Source organism: Diadema antillarum, unplaced genomic scaffold (assembly GCF_040938485.1).
Source record: "Diadema antillarum isolate AM-2024a unplaced genomic scaffold, OU_Dant_1.0 seq00001951_RagTag, whole genome shotgun sequence".
NCBI classification, from domain to species: Eukaryota; Metazoa; Echinodermata; class Echinoidea; order Diadematoida; family Diadematidae; genus Diadema; species Diadema antillarum.
Window position 1 is genome coordinate 359143 of NW_027272611.1, and position 17491 is coordinate 376633.

The 17491-nt window shown below is 36.8% G+C and overlaps 1 protein-coding gene across 1 annotated transcript in view; it reads left to right on the forward strand.

Annotated features, from left to right (window-relative positions):
• Positions 1 to 16328, forward strand: part of LOC139713353 (sodium- and chloride-dependent glycine transporter 1-like) — a gene marked incomplete at its 3' end in the record, with an annotated part of 38940 nt that extends 22612 nt beyond the window's left edge. The window contains exons 4-5 of the mRNA XM_071625095.1: positions 11609 to 11837; positions 16196 to 16328. Of these exons, the coding sequence (XP_071481196.1) occupies positions 11609 to 11837; positions 16196 to 16328 (362 nt within the window). The remainder of the gene's footprint in view (positions 1 to 11608; positions 11838 to 16195) is intronic.
• Positions 16329 to 17491: the final 1163 nt, after the last annotated feature.

Consider the following 17491-nt stretch of genomic DNA (forward strand, 5'->3'; position numbering starts at 1 on the left):
CTGTAACACTAACAGCGTATTAACAGCATCTTGTCGGGCTAGTAGAAATCTAACGGTGTTAGTACTAGGATCTAGTAGATCTAGGCCTAGGCCTAGAATTAAGACTCTAGACCTACTGTTACGTTAGTAGGACCTTACTTATGTTAGGCCTACTACTAATGTAATTGGGGTGGCTGTCCCAAAAGGATCTTTCTGCAGCGAGTCCGGGCGTATAAAAACGATGAACTCTTACAATGGCTCACAAACTACACAATCGAACATTATAATCTAACGTTGAAATGACCTTATAAATATCAGAAACTAGAACTCTAACAGTTAGAGTCTAGTTCTTTGTTAGTAATATTAAACATTACCAAAATAGTCAATGGGAAAAGTGTGACAAACACGTCTTGCTATTAAGACGTTGGTACTCACCAGCAAAAGTTTGCAAACTGCCGTAAAGATAGGATACGGTCCTCCAAGAAGGCAGCAACATGAGCAATATTTCGCGAACAGTGTCTCCTCAATAGGAGAGAACCGTATACTGTTTTTACAGCAATTTGCAACCTTTTGCTGGTGAGTACCAACATCTGTAGTATATGATAGATTAGTAGGCCTAGGCCTAGGTCTAATACGTGTCGTTAGGTCTAACTGCGACCAGCAGCCCCATACGCATAGCGTTACGCTATGCGTATGGGGCTGCTGGTCGCAGTTAGTCTAGGTCCTACGAGGTGCGTTTGTCGCGCTAGTCCCACTGCGCTGACTAGTCTATAATTTTTAGTATTGGGTCATTTTAATGTTTGATTGGTGTTTTCGTAAGCCACCGTAAAAGTCCATCGTTTTTATCTGTCGCAACTCCCTGATGTCTTGTTACGTAGTAAAAGCTAGCAATGTAGCATACAAGACAAGTAGCAATATTACTTTTGCTAACACTACAGCACTGTACAGGGTAACTCCGATATCGAAGCTCTGTTTGTCTGCCAACAACGGAGCTTCGAAGGAACGTAGACGTGTATTGTGAAATTTGCGAAGCACATCGTATGCGGAAATGATGTACAACACTACATTAACAAGTGGTTAACCAATTGTTCAATCATAACAGCTTCTACCCGAGAATTGTCATATTGTATGCGGAAAACAAGTGACTGATGTGTGAAGGTATGTAATGTAGTGATGTGTGTTTACCAATTATATTGGCCAGCCGACGATTTATTCTTCGATATAATTATTGACATGATCCTGCTTTGAAAATGATTGAGTTACTTATCAAAATTTAGATGGATGACATTCCCTTTTTATGTGATTTATCTGTTGCAGTAGACACATCCTTTGACTGCCATCAACAGGAAACCTGGTTTTGCTGTAAAGAACAAAACCGTAAGTAGAATCCTTTCGTAAATACACAAGTTGGGGAGGAATTAAAAATGTGGAATAGGCCTACTTGCTTTAGTTTAAAAACATGACTTGTGGATATTTTATTAATCATAATTACAAGCTTGGACTTACTACAGTACCCTGTGAGAAAGTTATGTATTCATCTAACTATACACAGCCCAGTCGCTGTACGTACGTGGGTTCGCATAGCGTATAAACAGCGTCTGGTCAGCTAGTGTTCATCATTGCTTTGTAAGATTCCACTGTGGTAGCTCATAAATGAAATTCGGAAACAGATTCATTATTGCATGGGTGATCGTGAGCCTTAAACTAGAATCCACCATGATAAAAGTGTGTATTAGAGAATTAAAAAAAAAGAAAGAAAATATATGGAATTTTAAAATATTTGAAGAAATCAGATGAGTAAATAAGCAGATTATTACTGTTTAAAAAAAAAAAATGTCATCACTAGGTCTGTGTAAATAGCAAAATTGGTAAGCATCTATGTGGAGAGGGAGTATTGTACAAATGGAATACTCTTAAGACTAATAAGAGGGGCCCTGGGGCGGCAACAACATCCTTTCTACATTGCCATCTTCTTGAACACAATTAGAAAGATTTTTACCAAATTTGGCACTGACCATCTGCATTTTTCTGATTAGTGTTTTCAGCTCACCTGAGCCAAATAGCTCAAGTGAGCTCTAGCGATCGCTCACCATTCCCATGTTAACAACTGACAAGCAGATTTTAACCAAACTTGGAGGGAAATCTGTAAGGGGTGGGGAGTTAAAAATGTACATGTGGTGAATGTAGCTCCCCAGGGTGCTCCAGGGTAGCATCTTTTGTTTAATTTACAAAAATGCCCCAAATCTGGCAATACTACATGCTGTGCTAGTATGGGCGCTAGACCCACAAGCTCTTTTTATGTATACTAATTCAAATATTGCCAAGATGTCACAACTTCTCTTTTAATTTACTTCTAATGATTTCATTAAAACATCTTGAAGTTTAAAATTCCCAAATAATTTACTTGCAAAAGAAAAATGTATCAACATGGCTGAATCTCTAAATTCATTATTCATTTGTTGTTCGCAGGTCTTTGTTGTTGAAAATGTCATAAAACTTGATAATCTGAATCAATCTCTTCAATGCAGTTAAGATCTTTGTCCTTTTTGTACCAAATGTAGGAAACACCAATAATGGCTGCGCAACCATTTGAGACATCTCCAGCTATACTCCAAAGACTGAAAGGTATTATTTTGTTTCATTTTTTGGTGCTTGCCTTGATATAAAATTCAATGTTTTCCTTTGTACGATAAAGCATGGAAATAGGACAACATGGCTTCTTCAAAGTGATTATTCACTTAAAATGAGTAAGACATACATGGCTGAACTTATTTTTCAGGTGGCCAGCTGGGCCACTTAACCAAGATGATTGGTGGGCAAATTCAATTTCGGATACAATTGCAATACAGAATGTCAGCACAAATTTCTGACTTTCATGAATAAATTTAATCAGGAAACATTGCTATGACTGTTATGAGTGGCCAACCGGGCTACAAAGGGCTCAGTTTTTGGTGCTCGACAAAACTTTTGTTTTGCCAGTGGCAACTGGGCCACTGCTAAAGTTGACATACATTTATAATCTAACTAAATTATCATTCTTCCAAATTACACATGTACACCTGTACATCAGCATGCAGTGGTGCTTCTTATATTCAAGTTAAATGTATGGCAAATTAGAGTAGTGGGCATTAACAATAATGACATTTTAAAGATCACCTATCTAATTCTGTGTATTCTACTGACTGGACTATGCAAGTACTTTACAACTGATCATTTGGCTCAAGAAATTCATGATAATCACCAGTTGACAGTTGACAAAACTGACTTTAGTGACGACAATTTATTGTCTTTGTGTATTTCATTTTTATTTTGTCGTCCTATGAAAGTGAATTAGATGGACAATTAAGCGGCACATTACTGTTTTAAGCATATAACAGTAATGTTCTCCCCAATACTCTTGTTCACCTTAAAGTTGTTGTTTTTTTTTTCAATTAAGATGAAATAACACCAAGTATTGACTGATCATGAGGATAGTAGAAGAAATGCTCACTCCCAAGGAGTTGTTTGTACCGACCCTGCTATCATTCTTGGGTAGAGCTGAGGTGAACAGCACCAAGGAAATGTTAACAGAATAGTAGATATTTGTTTCATAAACCTCATTATTGAATATGTTTTATGACCAACAAGGAGAATCATTTTGTTTGACCACATATTTTCTAACTACATGTATATTATTGTCCAAATTATTCCTCCGTACATTCCTAGAGAGCTGAAAGGCCTCGAAGAGGATTGGCTGACAGGCGGAATCCATTTGAACTGTATGAGGATGAAGCTTTTCAAGTGAGCTACAGATTTTCGAAAGATACTCTGCACTCCACCTCATCAATATGCTTGGAGGTGATCTGAGGAGGGACACAGATTGAAATGATGCACTACCTGTTCATGTGCAGGTGTTGATCACTCTCTACTTTTATGCCGTTGGTAAGTTAATACATTTTTGCTCATTAAATTTTACAAATTGCATTTTATATGTTTGTCCTTTTGTTGTTGCGGTTGTTCTTGTTCTTGTTCATATTGTTGTTTAGAGTAGTGAGGGGATTTATAACCAATCTCTGTGGGACCATCCATAATGGGAGGGAGCTGGAGGTTCCCTAAAGGTTGGTAATACAGGAGATTATGTGTACCCTGGTGAGCACTAGATCTGCATACTCTCTCTTAATGTTAGTATTGCTCAGCTTTTCTTTTATTTAGACTTTTAATTGTTTTCCTCATACCAGTGATTTAACAGAGCTGCCAAACATTTTTCTTCGTATCATTTTGTACCATTTTTGTTGTTGTGGGGGGGGGGGATACTCTAGTTTACATGGGAAATTGTTGCATTTGGAACTTATTTCTATGGGAGTAGGATCAGTCATTTTTACAGGCTTAAGTCAAATTATATATTTCTGTGTATTTTAATCAAATGTGTACAATTGCATTTGATAAAGGATTATCCACGCAAAAATCTATTTAAGTGGTTTCATATTTTTATTCAGATTCATTCAGCGGATGCATGGGGACGAGGCATCAATGTCACAGTGGTCTGTTTGCAGAGTCATCAGAGACGTTTTGGAAGCCATCGCAAGAAGGAAGAGAGAATTCATCAGGTTTCCAACTACGAGAGAAGAGATTGAATCTACCCAGCAGAGATTCTATAATTACTGCCGCTATCCAGGAGTCATAGGTGCTATCGATAGGACTCATGTCTCAATAAGGAGTCCTGGTAGGGAACAAGCCCTGTACTTCCTTAACAGGAAGAACAGGTATTCGATCAATGTAAATATCCCGTCAGTATAATACTGTAATCCTCTTGTTTAATGCATCCACTGGCAAGAATTAGTTGGCGGAATCATATTAGCTGCACTCGTTACATACTCAAATAAAATATCAATGGTATTTTTCCCTCTGTGGTCATACACTGCAAAAATGATTGAGAACCATATTTCATTTGAATGATTGCCCTCTCCGCAAGTGAAATTTATTTGCATATCATATACTTCTCTTTCTTTTCTCGTCAATTTTTGATGAATGGCAATTCATATATCAGCAGTAAAATGTCTAACATTTATTGCTTTATAGAATGTAAATGTGATTAAATAGATATATCTAAATGTAAAGAAAATGACATCTCATTTAAAGACATTGCATTACAATAATTTCATATTATTTCAGGTCATGAGTCTCATCATCTGAACTTCTTTGTTACTGTATTACGACTATCGTAAGACACTACGCTATTGTATGAAATGGCAACAATAATATTTTGTTAGTCCTCTGTCTCACTAAACAAATATAAATATCACCAGAAATGTAATCATCACTTATTAACAATGAAGCATGTTGTTTGATCATCGAATACATGCTGTCAAATAAATTGTTACCCTTTTCTATTCAACTGGTTTACTTTATCCCCAAAAAGTATATGCATATATACAAACAGTGGATATACATGTAGACCCCATTGAATTAATGTTGAGTTAAAGAATTTTAAAGTGTACAGTGTACATCAGTTACATTTAAAGGGATCATATAGTTTTGGTGGAGGCTTAAAGGAGACCTCCGGATGATTTTCAGATTTTTACATTTGAACAACTTTATATTAGTAATACTGAGGACAGAGTTTTAGAATTTGTGATAATTGGGATGAAGAACAAGAATATTTTCAAAATTTAGAACAAATTGCAATGAACAAGGATGATGACATGGCAGAGTCACCATAAGAATGCATGAGTTAGGGCTCAAGGAAGCAGAACAAAAGAAGAAGGCATTCATAGATTATTCACAGGTGAACTCGCAATCAAGCGGTATTGTAATGGAATTACACTGCTACATTTCTGAAAGACCCCATGTGTCAACCTCCTATGTCATCATCCTTGTTCAGTGTAATTTGTTTAAGGTTTCTCAAAGTATTGTTTCTCTGCTCAAGAACCACAACAAATTCCACAAATCTATACATGGAGTACTGAGTAGTCGATTTATGTACTACATGATGTGAAATTATGAAAATTGTGTGGAATATGTCCCTTTAACTTCAGGTTTTTTATTATTTTATTTTATTATTTTTTTTTTGGTGAGATAGTGAGACACCTCTTACGAAATATGAAAGAGCATGCAATTCCAAGAGGGATTCAATGTTTCTTTGATGAAAATTGGTTTTGAAATGGCCAAGATATCAAAAACAGAGTGATCCTAATAAAGTGTGGGACCTACATTTTATTATGATCGTTTTGTTTTACTTTGTTTTTTGATGTTTCAGCTATTCCAAACCCGATTTTTGTCAAATAAACTTTGAATTCCTCTTAAAATGGTATGCTCTGTACTATTTCGTAAGTGTTTTCTTGGTATCTCGCAAAAAAAAAAGTTAAAGCCTAATTTTCATCTCCATCAATACTGTACCATCCCTTCAACACATTCTTAGTGAAATTGTCAAAAATAGTAAACTATGAATAGACATGAACATAGCAATGTCATGTAAAGGCTGAAGGTGATTGGTTAGATCGAACTGAAGTTTACTCTCATTGACAATCCTTGCCAGGTGCCAAGACGTGTCAAAAAGTGACAATAATCCTGTATACGTGTAAGTGGCTTATGACTTTGGAAATTGTTAAAATCACACAATTCATCAAAAGCCACCTCAGATAGAGAATGCTAGAATGTCTATCCAAATATCCCAGAAAGTGTCTCCTAAGCTTGAATAAGCCACAGAGTCGCTCCACATTTCATAGGCATGAGAAAAATCTCAGCTGGCTACAGTTGATTAAATCCGGGGACACTGACAGTCATCTCTCTCTTTATAATAATGCCTTTTTATCAGGATTTATTCTGTACTACATGTAGTTCAGGAAAGTTGGCAGATACTATATTTGCATGTTCATGTATTGTCCATCTCACTGTCTTGCATTTCTAGTATATTTCTAAATATTTAACACATTACTAGTGTAGTAGAGGATAAAACTACCGAACATGGCTAACGTACTGTACATTGTAATGCCATTCTGACAAAGTACATTATTATGTTGTTGGTAATAAGGATTTGTCACTAATCAAAAATTATGTGATCATACCATATGCTTGTGACTGCTCAGAAGGTAAAAACCATACAGTTAAACATTGGGAATGAACAATAGAATTATTTAGGTCTGGACAATATACAAGACTTTAGATAAGGTAAATTAATTAAGAATGTCCTGACATACATGTGAGCAAAAAATATTTTTGACAGGAGGTTATGTAAAAAGGGAAGCTGTGGTCATTTGATAATGCTGAGGAACTGTATTCCCACAGTTACCACCTTCTCATCTGGACTGACCATTGGACAAGGGAAACATTATACCAGGCTTGATAAGTGGTAATCTTACTATCTTAATTGTGGCTACTCTGGACAAACTGTTGTTGGCCTTATTCAGGGCTACCCGGTATACGAAGACAGGTGGTTGGGCACTTGTAGTCAGTCTGGGTGTCTATCAAAATGTCACGTGTCCAAAACTGAAGGATTTTAGTGGCCCATTCATGTTGTTAAGGAAACAGGGATACTTGATACATTGTGTTATGTATCATTTGGGGGCCAAGAGGAGGATGGGCTGAATATGATAATGATGTTCACAGGAAGGTTGAACAAAACTATCCTGCTGGAACTGAGACAAGTTACTTAAAATCCAACATCTCAAGTAGGCTCGGGGAGTCTTTACTCTCTTAACATCTCACATGTATAGCGATAAATAAAGTCATGTACATGCAGTACTTTTGTGTTTGACAACTTTGTTATTTTTCGACAGAGTTTACATGTGGTCGACATTGTTAAACCTTGTTTTTTTTTTTTGTAAGAGTCATCATAATCCATCAGCTGCACAATATTTTCTGCAATTTGATAACTTCATGTACGTTCATAAGTACCAGTGAAATGATCCTAATACACTGTAGTAGCATTGTTTCTATCATTTAAGCAAATGGATATGAATGAATACAAAGGTATACACTGTTACTGTCACGCGAGTCATACATGTACTTGCAAATTTGTAAAGTACATTGTCAGGCCATTGGATGGCCGGTGATTAAAAATCGTCATTTATGACTGAACTGTTTTACAGTACATACTATGTGCATACTTTGTGAGACCATGTCTGATGTATTTTTAATTGTAATTACATAATTTGTATATTAACCTGACTGTACAGTTCTGGTTGAGGTGAGGATTTAGCTTTTACTGTTTGAAAGATATTCAAAAACCACTCTATGAGATGTCAAAGAGCATACAATTCTAAGGGGAATGAAAAGTTTATTTGATGAAAATCGGTTTTGAAATGATTGAGATATCCAAAAACAAGGTGAAACAAAGAGATCCTAATAAAAGGCGTGGTCTATCACCTTTTATTATTATCGCTTTTTTGATATCTCGGCCATTTGAAAACCAATTTTCATCAAATGAACGTTGAATCCTTCCTGCAACGTGAGTGTGGTCATCCAGGTCAGGGTCAGTAGTTTCCATCCAATGTGTGTGTGTGTGTGTGTGTGTGTGTGTGTCTTTCTTTCTCTCTCTCTCTCTCTCTCTGTCAGTGTGTGTGCGTGTGTACATGTATTTGCATTGCATTGAACATTCATAAGACTCAGCAACAGCATACAGGGAAAGGAGATATGTTTTTCATGTTTTAATGTTTTTCATGTTAAAAAAACACAACAACAACACAATGCTAGGTGTGTACTGTACTGAGCATGCTCAGTGTAATATTAAATAGGGGAAATCCCTTTTCTGAGGTCAAGTCCACTGTTGAAACCACGGTTTCATTTGAGTCCACTGTTGAAACCATGGTTCCAAACCGTGGACTCAAATGAAACCATGGTTTTTTGAGTCCACTGTTTGTGAATCGCAGACTCGAAACCACGGTTTCTAAAAACCATGGTTTCTAGAAACCGTAGTTTCATTTGAAACCACCTTTGTGAATTCGGGCCTTTGTGTTTGTACTTGACAAAGCGTTGCCATGGTAACTGCATGTTTTCTTCGAAATCATGTGGAGTGAACAACTTCCACAGTTTTGAAGCAATTGAAGTCAAATTTGGTAGGCATTATGGCCTGGAGGCATAGATGTGGAACACATAATTTTTGTGTTTGTCACACAAACCGTTGCCATGGTAACCACAATTTTACCAAAACCTTGCAGATCGAATATCTTTTCCATCATTCAAGCAATTAAAGTCAAATTTAGTATGTATCATGATCTAGAAGTGTAGTTTTGCAAGACACCAATGTGTTAGTTTAAGGAAAATGTGTTACCATGGTAACCACTCATTTTTGTATCAAAATAAACCATTCAAGCTATGAAGGTCAAATTTGGTGTGTATGATTGTCTTTAAGTGTAGTGATGCTGCGGGAAAGCATGTTTCCATTTGCTGTAAGTTTTATATTCAGTGTCAACTCTGTAATTATTGTTACAGTAAACTAGAATTATTCTGTTTCCAATTCGACAAATGCACAAACTTGGTATTAACGTCATTGCCCTCATGACATCACATACTATAAAGCAACACTAGGGGCGGGGGTATTAATCACCTTCAGTGATAATTCTAGTTGTTTTTGTTTCTTTTTCTTTAGGGGTAAGTGGTTGATGTAAAATTAATTGTCCTCATATGACTCAATTAATCTTCTGCTACAGATGGTATAAAAGTTTACCTGATAGACCGCACAGTAAATGAATGTCAGTACACAGTAATCAGTGCAATTCTAGTTTGGATTGGGGGGGGGGGGGGGGGGGGTGGGTAGCAACCAACTCTCTCATCTTCCTCTGTCCTAATACCAGAGGGCAGCTTACATCTTTTTCACCAGCTTGAACAACTAAGAATGATCAGTAATAACAGAGCCTTGCAATTTTAGTCAACCTCAAAGAAAAAAAAAGTATATCGCATGTAGGGAAGACATAACACTGTCTCCACTCCCTCAACCAAACACATAGCACAAGCACACATAATGTTGCTCTTTGAAAGTGAAGCTTGATATTCAAGTGTGAATAATGAATTTTTCAGGAAAAAAAAAAAAAACCTAACTGCAGTAAGCTGGCGTTATCCCAAGTTATGTGCAATGAACCATTTTGGTATTTCACACAACCAAGAAATGGATTGGGGATGAGCTGTGAGATGAAGAGGTCTACCAGAGGTTTAAACTCCACAATGTATCTCTTGAAATATGCTGTATAATGTTTAGTTACTGTAAAAGTGGATATTTTCTCGCGACTAATTTCTTGCGCTTGGCCGGGTAAGAAGAGTTTCTCGTGTTTTTAATTCTGCGGAATCAAGACATCACGCACAGGAACATGTGGCAAGCAAAAATATTCGCGTGCTTTTATTTTTGCACTAGTTTCTGGTTGCGCGAAATGCACGAAAATTTCAACACCGTGAAAAATTCCACTTTTACAGTACACTGTGTTTTGAGTCAACTTTAAGTGTGAAATATGAGAACAGAACATCCGTAAAAGCAAACAGCCATCTTAGTTTAAGTAGTGTACTCTATATCCCTAAAAAAAAAAATTAGACGGCAAAGAAATCAATTTATTCTTCATGTGTACACCATGCTTGGTTCTGGACATCAGGTCTTTATTTATTGTTCAGGAAAGAGTTAACAGTTCAAATGAGGCACCTGTGTCTATATACCAGGTGGCAGTGTTACAAACATAAAGATGCCAAACTTTGGGTGACCCCCCCCCCCCCCCCCCCCAAAAAAAAAAAAAAAAAAAAAAAAAAATGGAAAAAATTCTTGGCTACTGCCATCAGGAAAATATTACATTTAAAAAGAAACGGATACATAAACTAATAGAGCCACACTTTATATGTTTGTGCTGAAAGTCATTAAGAAACAGGAAGGAAATATTCCTTGTGACATGCAATAATGGACCATCATTTCTCTCAGAGTAAAAAGGGAATGAAATGATAGCATTAGAGGTTGTTAGCAGCTTGTCAGGGGTCCAAATCTGTCTTTGATGACTTTTGGTGGTAAAACTGTGAAGGGAAGTTTGCCCAGGTGAAGGCAATGCTCTCTGGATATGGTTTCCTCAAGGAAGCGATTTATGGGGAAAATGTTGTGAAGTACTGTTGTTCTTTGTCCAATTGCAGAAACAGTAACGTTTTCATTACCTTTTTATGACAGGTACATCTTCTTGGTTTGATATTGGAGTTAATCTGCTATAAAGGGACTCGTGCTTTCATGATTTACAAATCTTTGATCAATTTGAAGCAGCTGGAAAACAACCTAGCAAACCATGTGATCAAAGAGATTAAAGAATTCAGAAGTTATTCTTTTTTTTTTTTTGGGGGGGGGGGTCAGACAAAGGTCTGAAAACTATTTAAAGAGGAAATCTACCCCAGAAAATAAATAAACTTCAAAAGAAAAAGAAAATATTCCATATAAAATGATACAGAAATGACAAAAACTGGACAAGAAATAGGGAAAATATGACATTTTGGAGTTGCCTTCCTTTTGAAAGTGCAAGTCATGTCTCTGTCTGTAAGAGTTGCATAAGTCTTGACATTTGCTGCAAAATCTCTTTGAGCGAGATGGGCCCTTTGCTTGTAGTTAGCTACAACAGAAAACATCTACACATAACTACCCAGTTTCCATTGAATTAAAAACAAACAAACCAAACTTTATTTTTTTTCTTTGTATCAGGTATTGGCTATGCCATGGCACTGGTCTCTGCCTACTTCTGCTTCTACTACAACATCATCATCGCCTACTCCATCTTCTACATGTTTGCCAGCATGCAGGGTGAGCTGCCCTGGCGGGGTTGCAACCACACATGGAACACCCCGAACTGCTTTGAGGGTTCACGCAGCAGCAACATCTCGTTTGGGGACAACACCACAGAGAGGGTGTGGGCAACAGAGGAATACTGGAAGTAGGTTTATCTCCCAAATTTGTTCATTATGACTTTCATAACAAACTTCAAATTTTGTTCATTTATGAGTTTCATATCAACTTTGTTCCTTGTCACATTGACTCTTGTAAAATTTCCCTTTCCTGTTGACTTATTTGTGGACCTTTTCCATCTGTACCCTATAACTACAAGACCCTGTTGAAGTCGCCGACACTTCAAGATCAAACACAGTTTCCATACTCCTTCACAAACTGTCAATTTGTACTCTAAAGTGAACACATTGTGGGGAATAATGCTGTGATTGACACATTAACAGCTGTTTTCTCAGGGGATTTTTTTTTTTCAGTGGGAGGGGCAGGTTTTATAATTCTGGCTGTGGAAGTACAATTGTATCCACAAGTTTCTAATTTCTGTGATTTCATACATTAATCAGCTTCTTATAAAGCTCTTTGTCTTCCCAGGTCTTATTGAGCAGAATTAAAGAAGCAGCAGAGATTCTACATTGAAAATGAGACTCTCATCAAGACCTGTGTTTTGAAGCAAGATGCATGAGAGTGCTTATGTTATGTCAGAATGTCGGGCTGTATTCTAGCTTGAGTCTTCTGAATCTTGCTCAAATATTTTCTGTTCTCATTGAACTCTAAAACTGGGGTCTTTTGGGGGTGGAATCAAAGTGTTTGTACAAGATGTTATGTGTATTTGTGCCTCCTGTGCCATAGATTTTATGGACATATCCAGGGTACTTTGAAAGATGTGATATCTAGATTGAACCCCTACCACAGAATATAAATCTCAAGAGTTCATGAACTGCAGGTAGTGAACTTTGACACCAGGGGAATGCGAACATCAGCCCAGTTTTACCCCAGCCTCATTCTTTGCTGGGCTGTGATTAAGGTGCAAAGTCTGTCATGACCTGAGGAACAAGAACAGCTTCACCCATTGATTTCAAGAAACCATGTTTCTGTGATTTGGTGTTGTTTCTATTTTGTTTGTTTTGTTTGTATTCCTTGTTAAAGGGGATGGTATAGTTCTGTTTGAAATAGGGGTTAAGATATCACCATTTACGAAATACTCAGAAAACGCTTATGAGGAATTCAAAGTTCATTTGATGGAAACCAGTTTTGAAATGGCTCTGATATCCAAAAACAAAGTCAAACAAAGTGGTCCCAATTGGTCCCAATAAAAGGTGGCTCCCACCTTTCATTGGGACCTCTTTGTTTTGAATATACGTTTTGTAATCTCAGCCATATCAAAACTGATTTCCATTAAATAAAGTCGGTAAAAACAATTGATAAGTTGGCAGCTACAACCCTCTGCATTTCAAGATTTGAAGTGCTTATAGTTTATTAAATGTTATTTTTGATATTTCATTTACAATGCAGCCTTTAGGAGTCAGGAGGGTCATTGACATCATCACCATCATCTAATTTGCATTTAAGTGATTGTTACCAATGGCTGTGTATTGTAAAAGCATTCAAACCATTCAGACTGTTACTTTCTCATGTCATTTCTGGCTATTGATGGGAATGTCTCAGTGTGAGTCATGACCCATTTATACTCTTTTTCATCCGTGGAATTCTACTTAATTTTACACTCCCTCCATCATGTATGTCGTTTTGATACCATCATAACCTTCATGTACAGAACCTCACAGCTGTATCTTCAATTTGCCCATATCTGTATGGCCGGTTTTTTGCCACTTTCCTTGTCCTTGTCCTTTTTACCTTTCTTTTCATGCATTCAAGTTCCTCCTTAAGCCCTTTTTACACTTGTGTTTCTTAACCCTGTACTTTCTCTGACCCACGACTATCGTTAGTCCGGTACCAATTTTTTCAGCTTTTTACACTCGCCAATAAATCCCGTACTAAGCTCTTGTCCTGGGCTAAGGAGAAAAATGACCTTTTTACACTCGTATTTCTTAGCCCTGTACTTTCCAAACCACATGAATATTTATGATTACGCTGTGCTCTGTACAAGTACACGCACGCACCGGCAGCACTTGATTACCTCGTTTCTGATTGGTCAGTGGGGGGTCGGACTTCGTCTCCGTCGCTTAGCCCAGGATTATTTTTTCGTTCTGTTTACACTCGCTTGCTTGGCACCGCAAATGCGGGGTTAGCACCGCAATTGCGGTGCTAACCCTGCTATTTTGCAGGGCCAGATAGTACGGGATTATCGGTGGGGCTAGCCCACTTTCGCAAAAACAAGTGTAAACAGAAAGTGGGCTAAGGAAAGTCCGGTACCAACGGTGGGGCAAAGGCCCACCCCCCCCCCCCCCCCCCCTTAGCCCCACCGTTGGTACGGGACTAAGCAAAAATTTGCAAGTGTAAAAAGCCCTTTAGTCACAGTTCCTACAATCAAGTGAACTATCACCCCTATTTTAAAACATTGTCATCAGCTAGCACCCTTTCAACTGGTCTGTGAACAAAGAATCAGAATGTACACCGATCACATCATGTTTTTGTTCAATAATTCAGTAGCCATAACATCTGCCCTTGAGAAATAATTGCCATTGCCAAGTTGTTTCAACACACCCAAAGTTTGATTGAAGAGGATACAAGTTTTTCTTGCTGGCTCCATGTTAAAATGTATCGCGTAGATTGCATTTAAGACTTTGACATCATCACCTAACTTCTTTGCCTGTCTTTTTCTACTGTTATCACTTACACATTAAAGTCCATATCATTCCTATTTTTGGCCCAGTTTTGTAAAACTTTTAATTTTACATAATCTTTTTTTTTCTTCTTTTTCTTTTTCTTACACAAAGTCAACTTTGACAAGGTGTGGAACTTTATTGATGCAACTTTTAGTAACACGGTTCCTTTTAGGGTCAGTTTTTGGCAACTCTGGTTCCATGACATTTCATTCATCTGTATTGGGCTGCTATATTTTTCTTTTCATAGAATTGTTAACTTTTTTTGTGAGCCTAATTTTGTATACATGTGTGTCTCCAATGGTGGTGTGCTGAGAAAGAGACTTGCCACTTTGTTTACATATGCTTGAGTGCTTGCCCACACCCTTATTCACTTAGCTGTGGGTCTCCTTTTATCAAACAGACATTACAATGGTTAGGTTCACACGATGTTGAACTCGAAATTTTTGATTTTGATTGTTAGTTTGTAGTTTAAATTACAACCTGCCTCCAAAAGACACCTTTAGAATATGAGATCACATTTTAAAGCATAGAGTCCCACTTGATGATTAATCCTCTGTACTGGAAGAACAATATACGCAGTCAATACACACAGCACTAGTGATAAACCCAATGTTTTGCAATGATACCTGAGTGTACAACATGCACTGGAGGTTGACCCAGAAGCTATTAAAGGGGGAATAGGGTTCACAGAGACGTTACACTAACTTGCAAAGTTGTCGCTTATTGTGTCCACACAAGGTATGTCTTGGGAGGCCCCATTTCATTCCTTGAAAATCCTTTTGCACGGTCTTCACTTTCAACCCTAATAACTTTTGAAAGGATAATGGTACTGCTTTGAAAGTTGGCAGTAACCATGGCCAGAATGAGTTTATAGTGCATGCTCAATTTCAGCTTGACCTGATAATCCCTTTATTGTTGTTGCTCCAGTGGATTAGATCCTTTTTTTTTTTTTTTTTGGTCCCATTCATCACACAGCTAGCAAAGTTTGGTAAAGACTAAGCATTTGAATAGATCCTGTACTTCAGAGCCTCTTTTCTCAGTGTACACATTTCCAGAGTGTGTGCTTTCTTTCCAATATTTAGATAGGTTAGGAGAGTCCATTTGAATTGAGTTACACATCATTTTAAAGCTTTCATTCTGCTTTTAACTAGAAATCCATGTTTGGGCAATTTTTTTTTTTTTTTTTTTTTTTTTGGTTTTGTGATGCAGGGTCACAAATAAATTACTGTTGCAAGTTTGTAGCATCAGTTTGTATTTCTAGACCTCATACCAATCTCCTTGAAACCCCATGGTGTCGTATTCTCAAAATGACTAAAATAGTTTTTCCTGAGATAACTATGAAAAAATGTTGAAATATTGAAATGATTTTACATAGTCAAATATACAAAAGTAGATAAATTACAGTGCAAGTTTGTAGAGTCATTTGGCATTTTAAACCTCGAACCACTTTACTTTTGTTTCTCTTGTCCCTTTCTGTTGTAATACATTACATGCTGTGTATTTGAACTCTGACCGTTATGTTTCATATCATATGGGGCCTTTTACAAGCAAGCCTAATGTGCGTCAGTTGGTCCCCCACACTTTCATATCATTTAAGATTTCGCTTTTATTGTGTATGTTTTATGTGGGAATATTTAAAGTGAAATGAAATGAAGCAAAGTTTCCAATGGTGTAATCAACACGGGCAAATGCATGTATTTCAACTTTCTGTCTTTCTGTTTAGGCACTTTGTGCTGGATCAGACCAGTGGTCTGCATGACATGGGGACAATCCGCTGGCAGCTACTGCTCTGTTTCCTAGCAACCTGGATCATCGTCTACCTCTGCATCATCAAGGGGGTGAAGACATCTGGGAAGGTGAAGATAGCAATATCAAAAGCCTGTTGGTTGATGGCCAGTGGCACAAATTTAGCCTGTCAAGTCCCATTTATAATCCACTTGATTTGTGTGGTTCAGTGCTGTATTTTTAATATTGTTATAATAACAATAATAGTGATAATAATAACAACAATGATAATGATGATGATAATAATAATGATAATAATAATAATAATGGTGATAATGATTATGATTATGATAAATATAATGATAGTAACAGTAATAATGATAACAAGAATAATAATGATAATTATAATAATTACAATAGTAATGAAAATGAGTTATTGTTATTATTATCATTGTCATTGCTATTGTTTTTATTATTACTCAACATTTGCAGGGTGCAATACGAATGCAAAATTGCAAACAAGCGGACAAATAAAACTAGCTTGATGCAAGAGAAAAAGAAATCAGGCTTCCCCTGATATGCTCCCTTAAGTTGCCGGGCAGGTAAAAAAGCATTCAGAAATTACTATATCTCTTGGGCCTTTCCAACCATAACATGAATGTTTTTGAATAAATCTTCATCGTTCTATATTGGCAATTCAGAAATTTGTAAATAGAAAGTCAAAAAGCAATTTCAATGCAGCATAACAAAAGACTAGATAAGATATGAAATCAGAAACAAAGTAGAAATGAAAGACCTGGGGCCCCGTTTCATAAAACTTGTCATCAGTGACAAGTTGTCATAGATGTGACAAGCTACTGAAATCATTACATCTGATAGGCTGAGAGCGAATTTGTCATAGAAATGTGGCAGTTGTCATTGATGACAAGTTTTATGAAGCGGGGCCCCAGATTGCTGAAATACATTTTAAGTGCATGACCCATGAAACGGGACTGTGCGGCAGATCTGATGCTGTCATAGAATTTCAATTTCAATTCAATTCAATTCAATTCAATTCAATAAAGGTTTTATTCAGTCATGTATCGCAGCCAGTGGCTGAATTGCTCATGTTTACAAAGATAAAAGATACAATCATGATTATTAATTCATATAAAACAACAAGAAAATTGAATCTCCTACAAAATACACTTAACTAAAACTGAAAATATCAACTTACACATAAACATTGAAAAGCTTAAAATATACCAGAAATGATTACTAAAATAATTATTACTATTAATGATAAACAATAGAA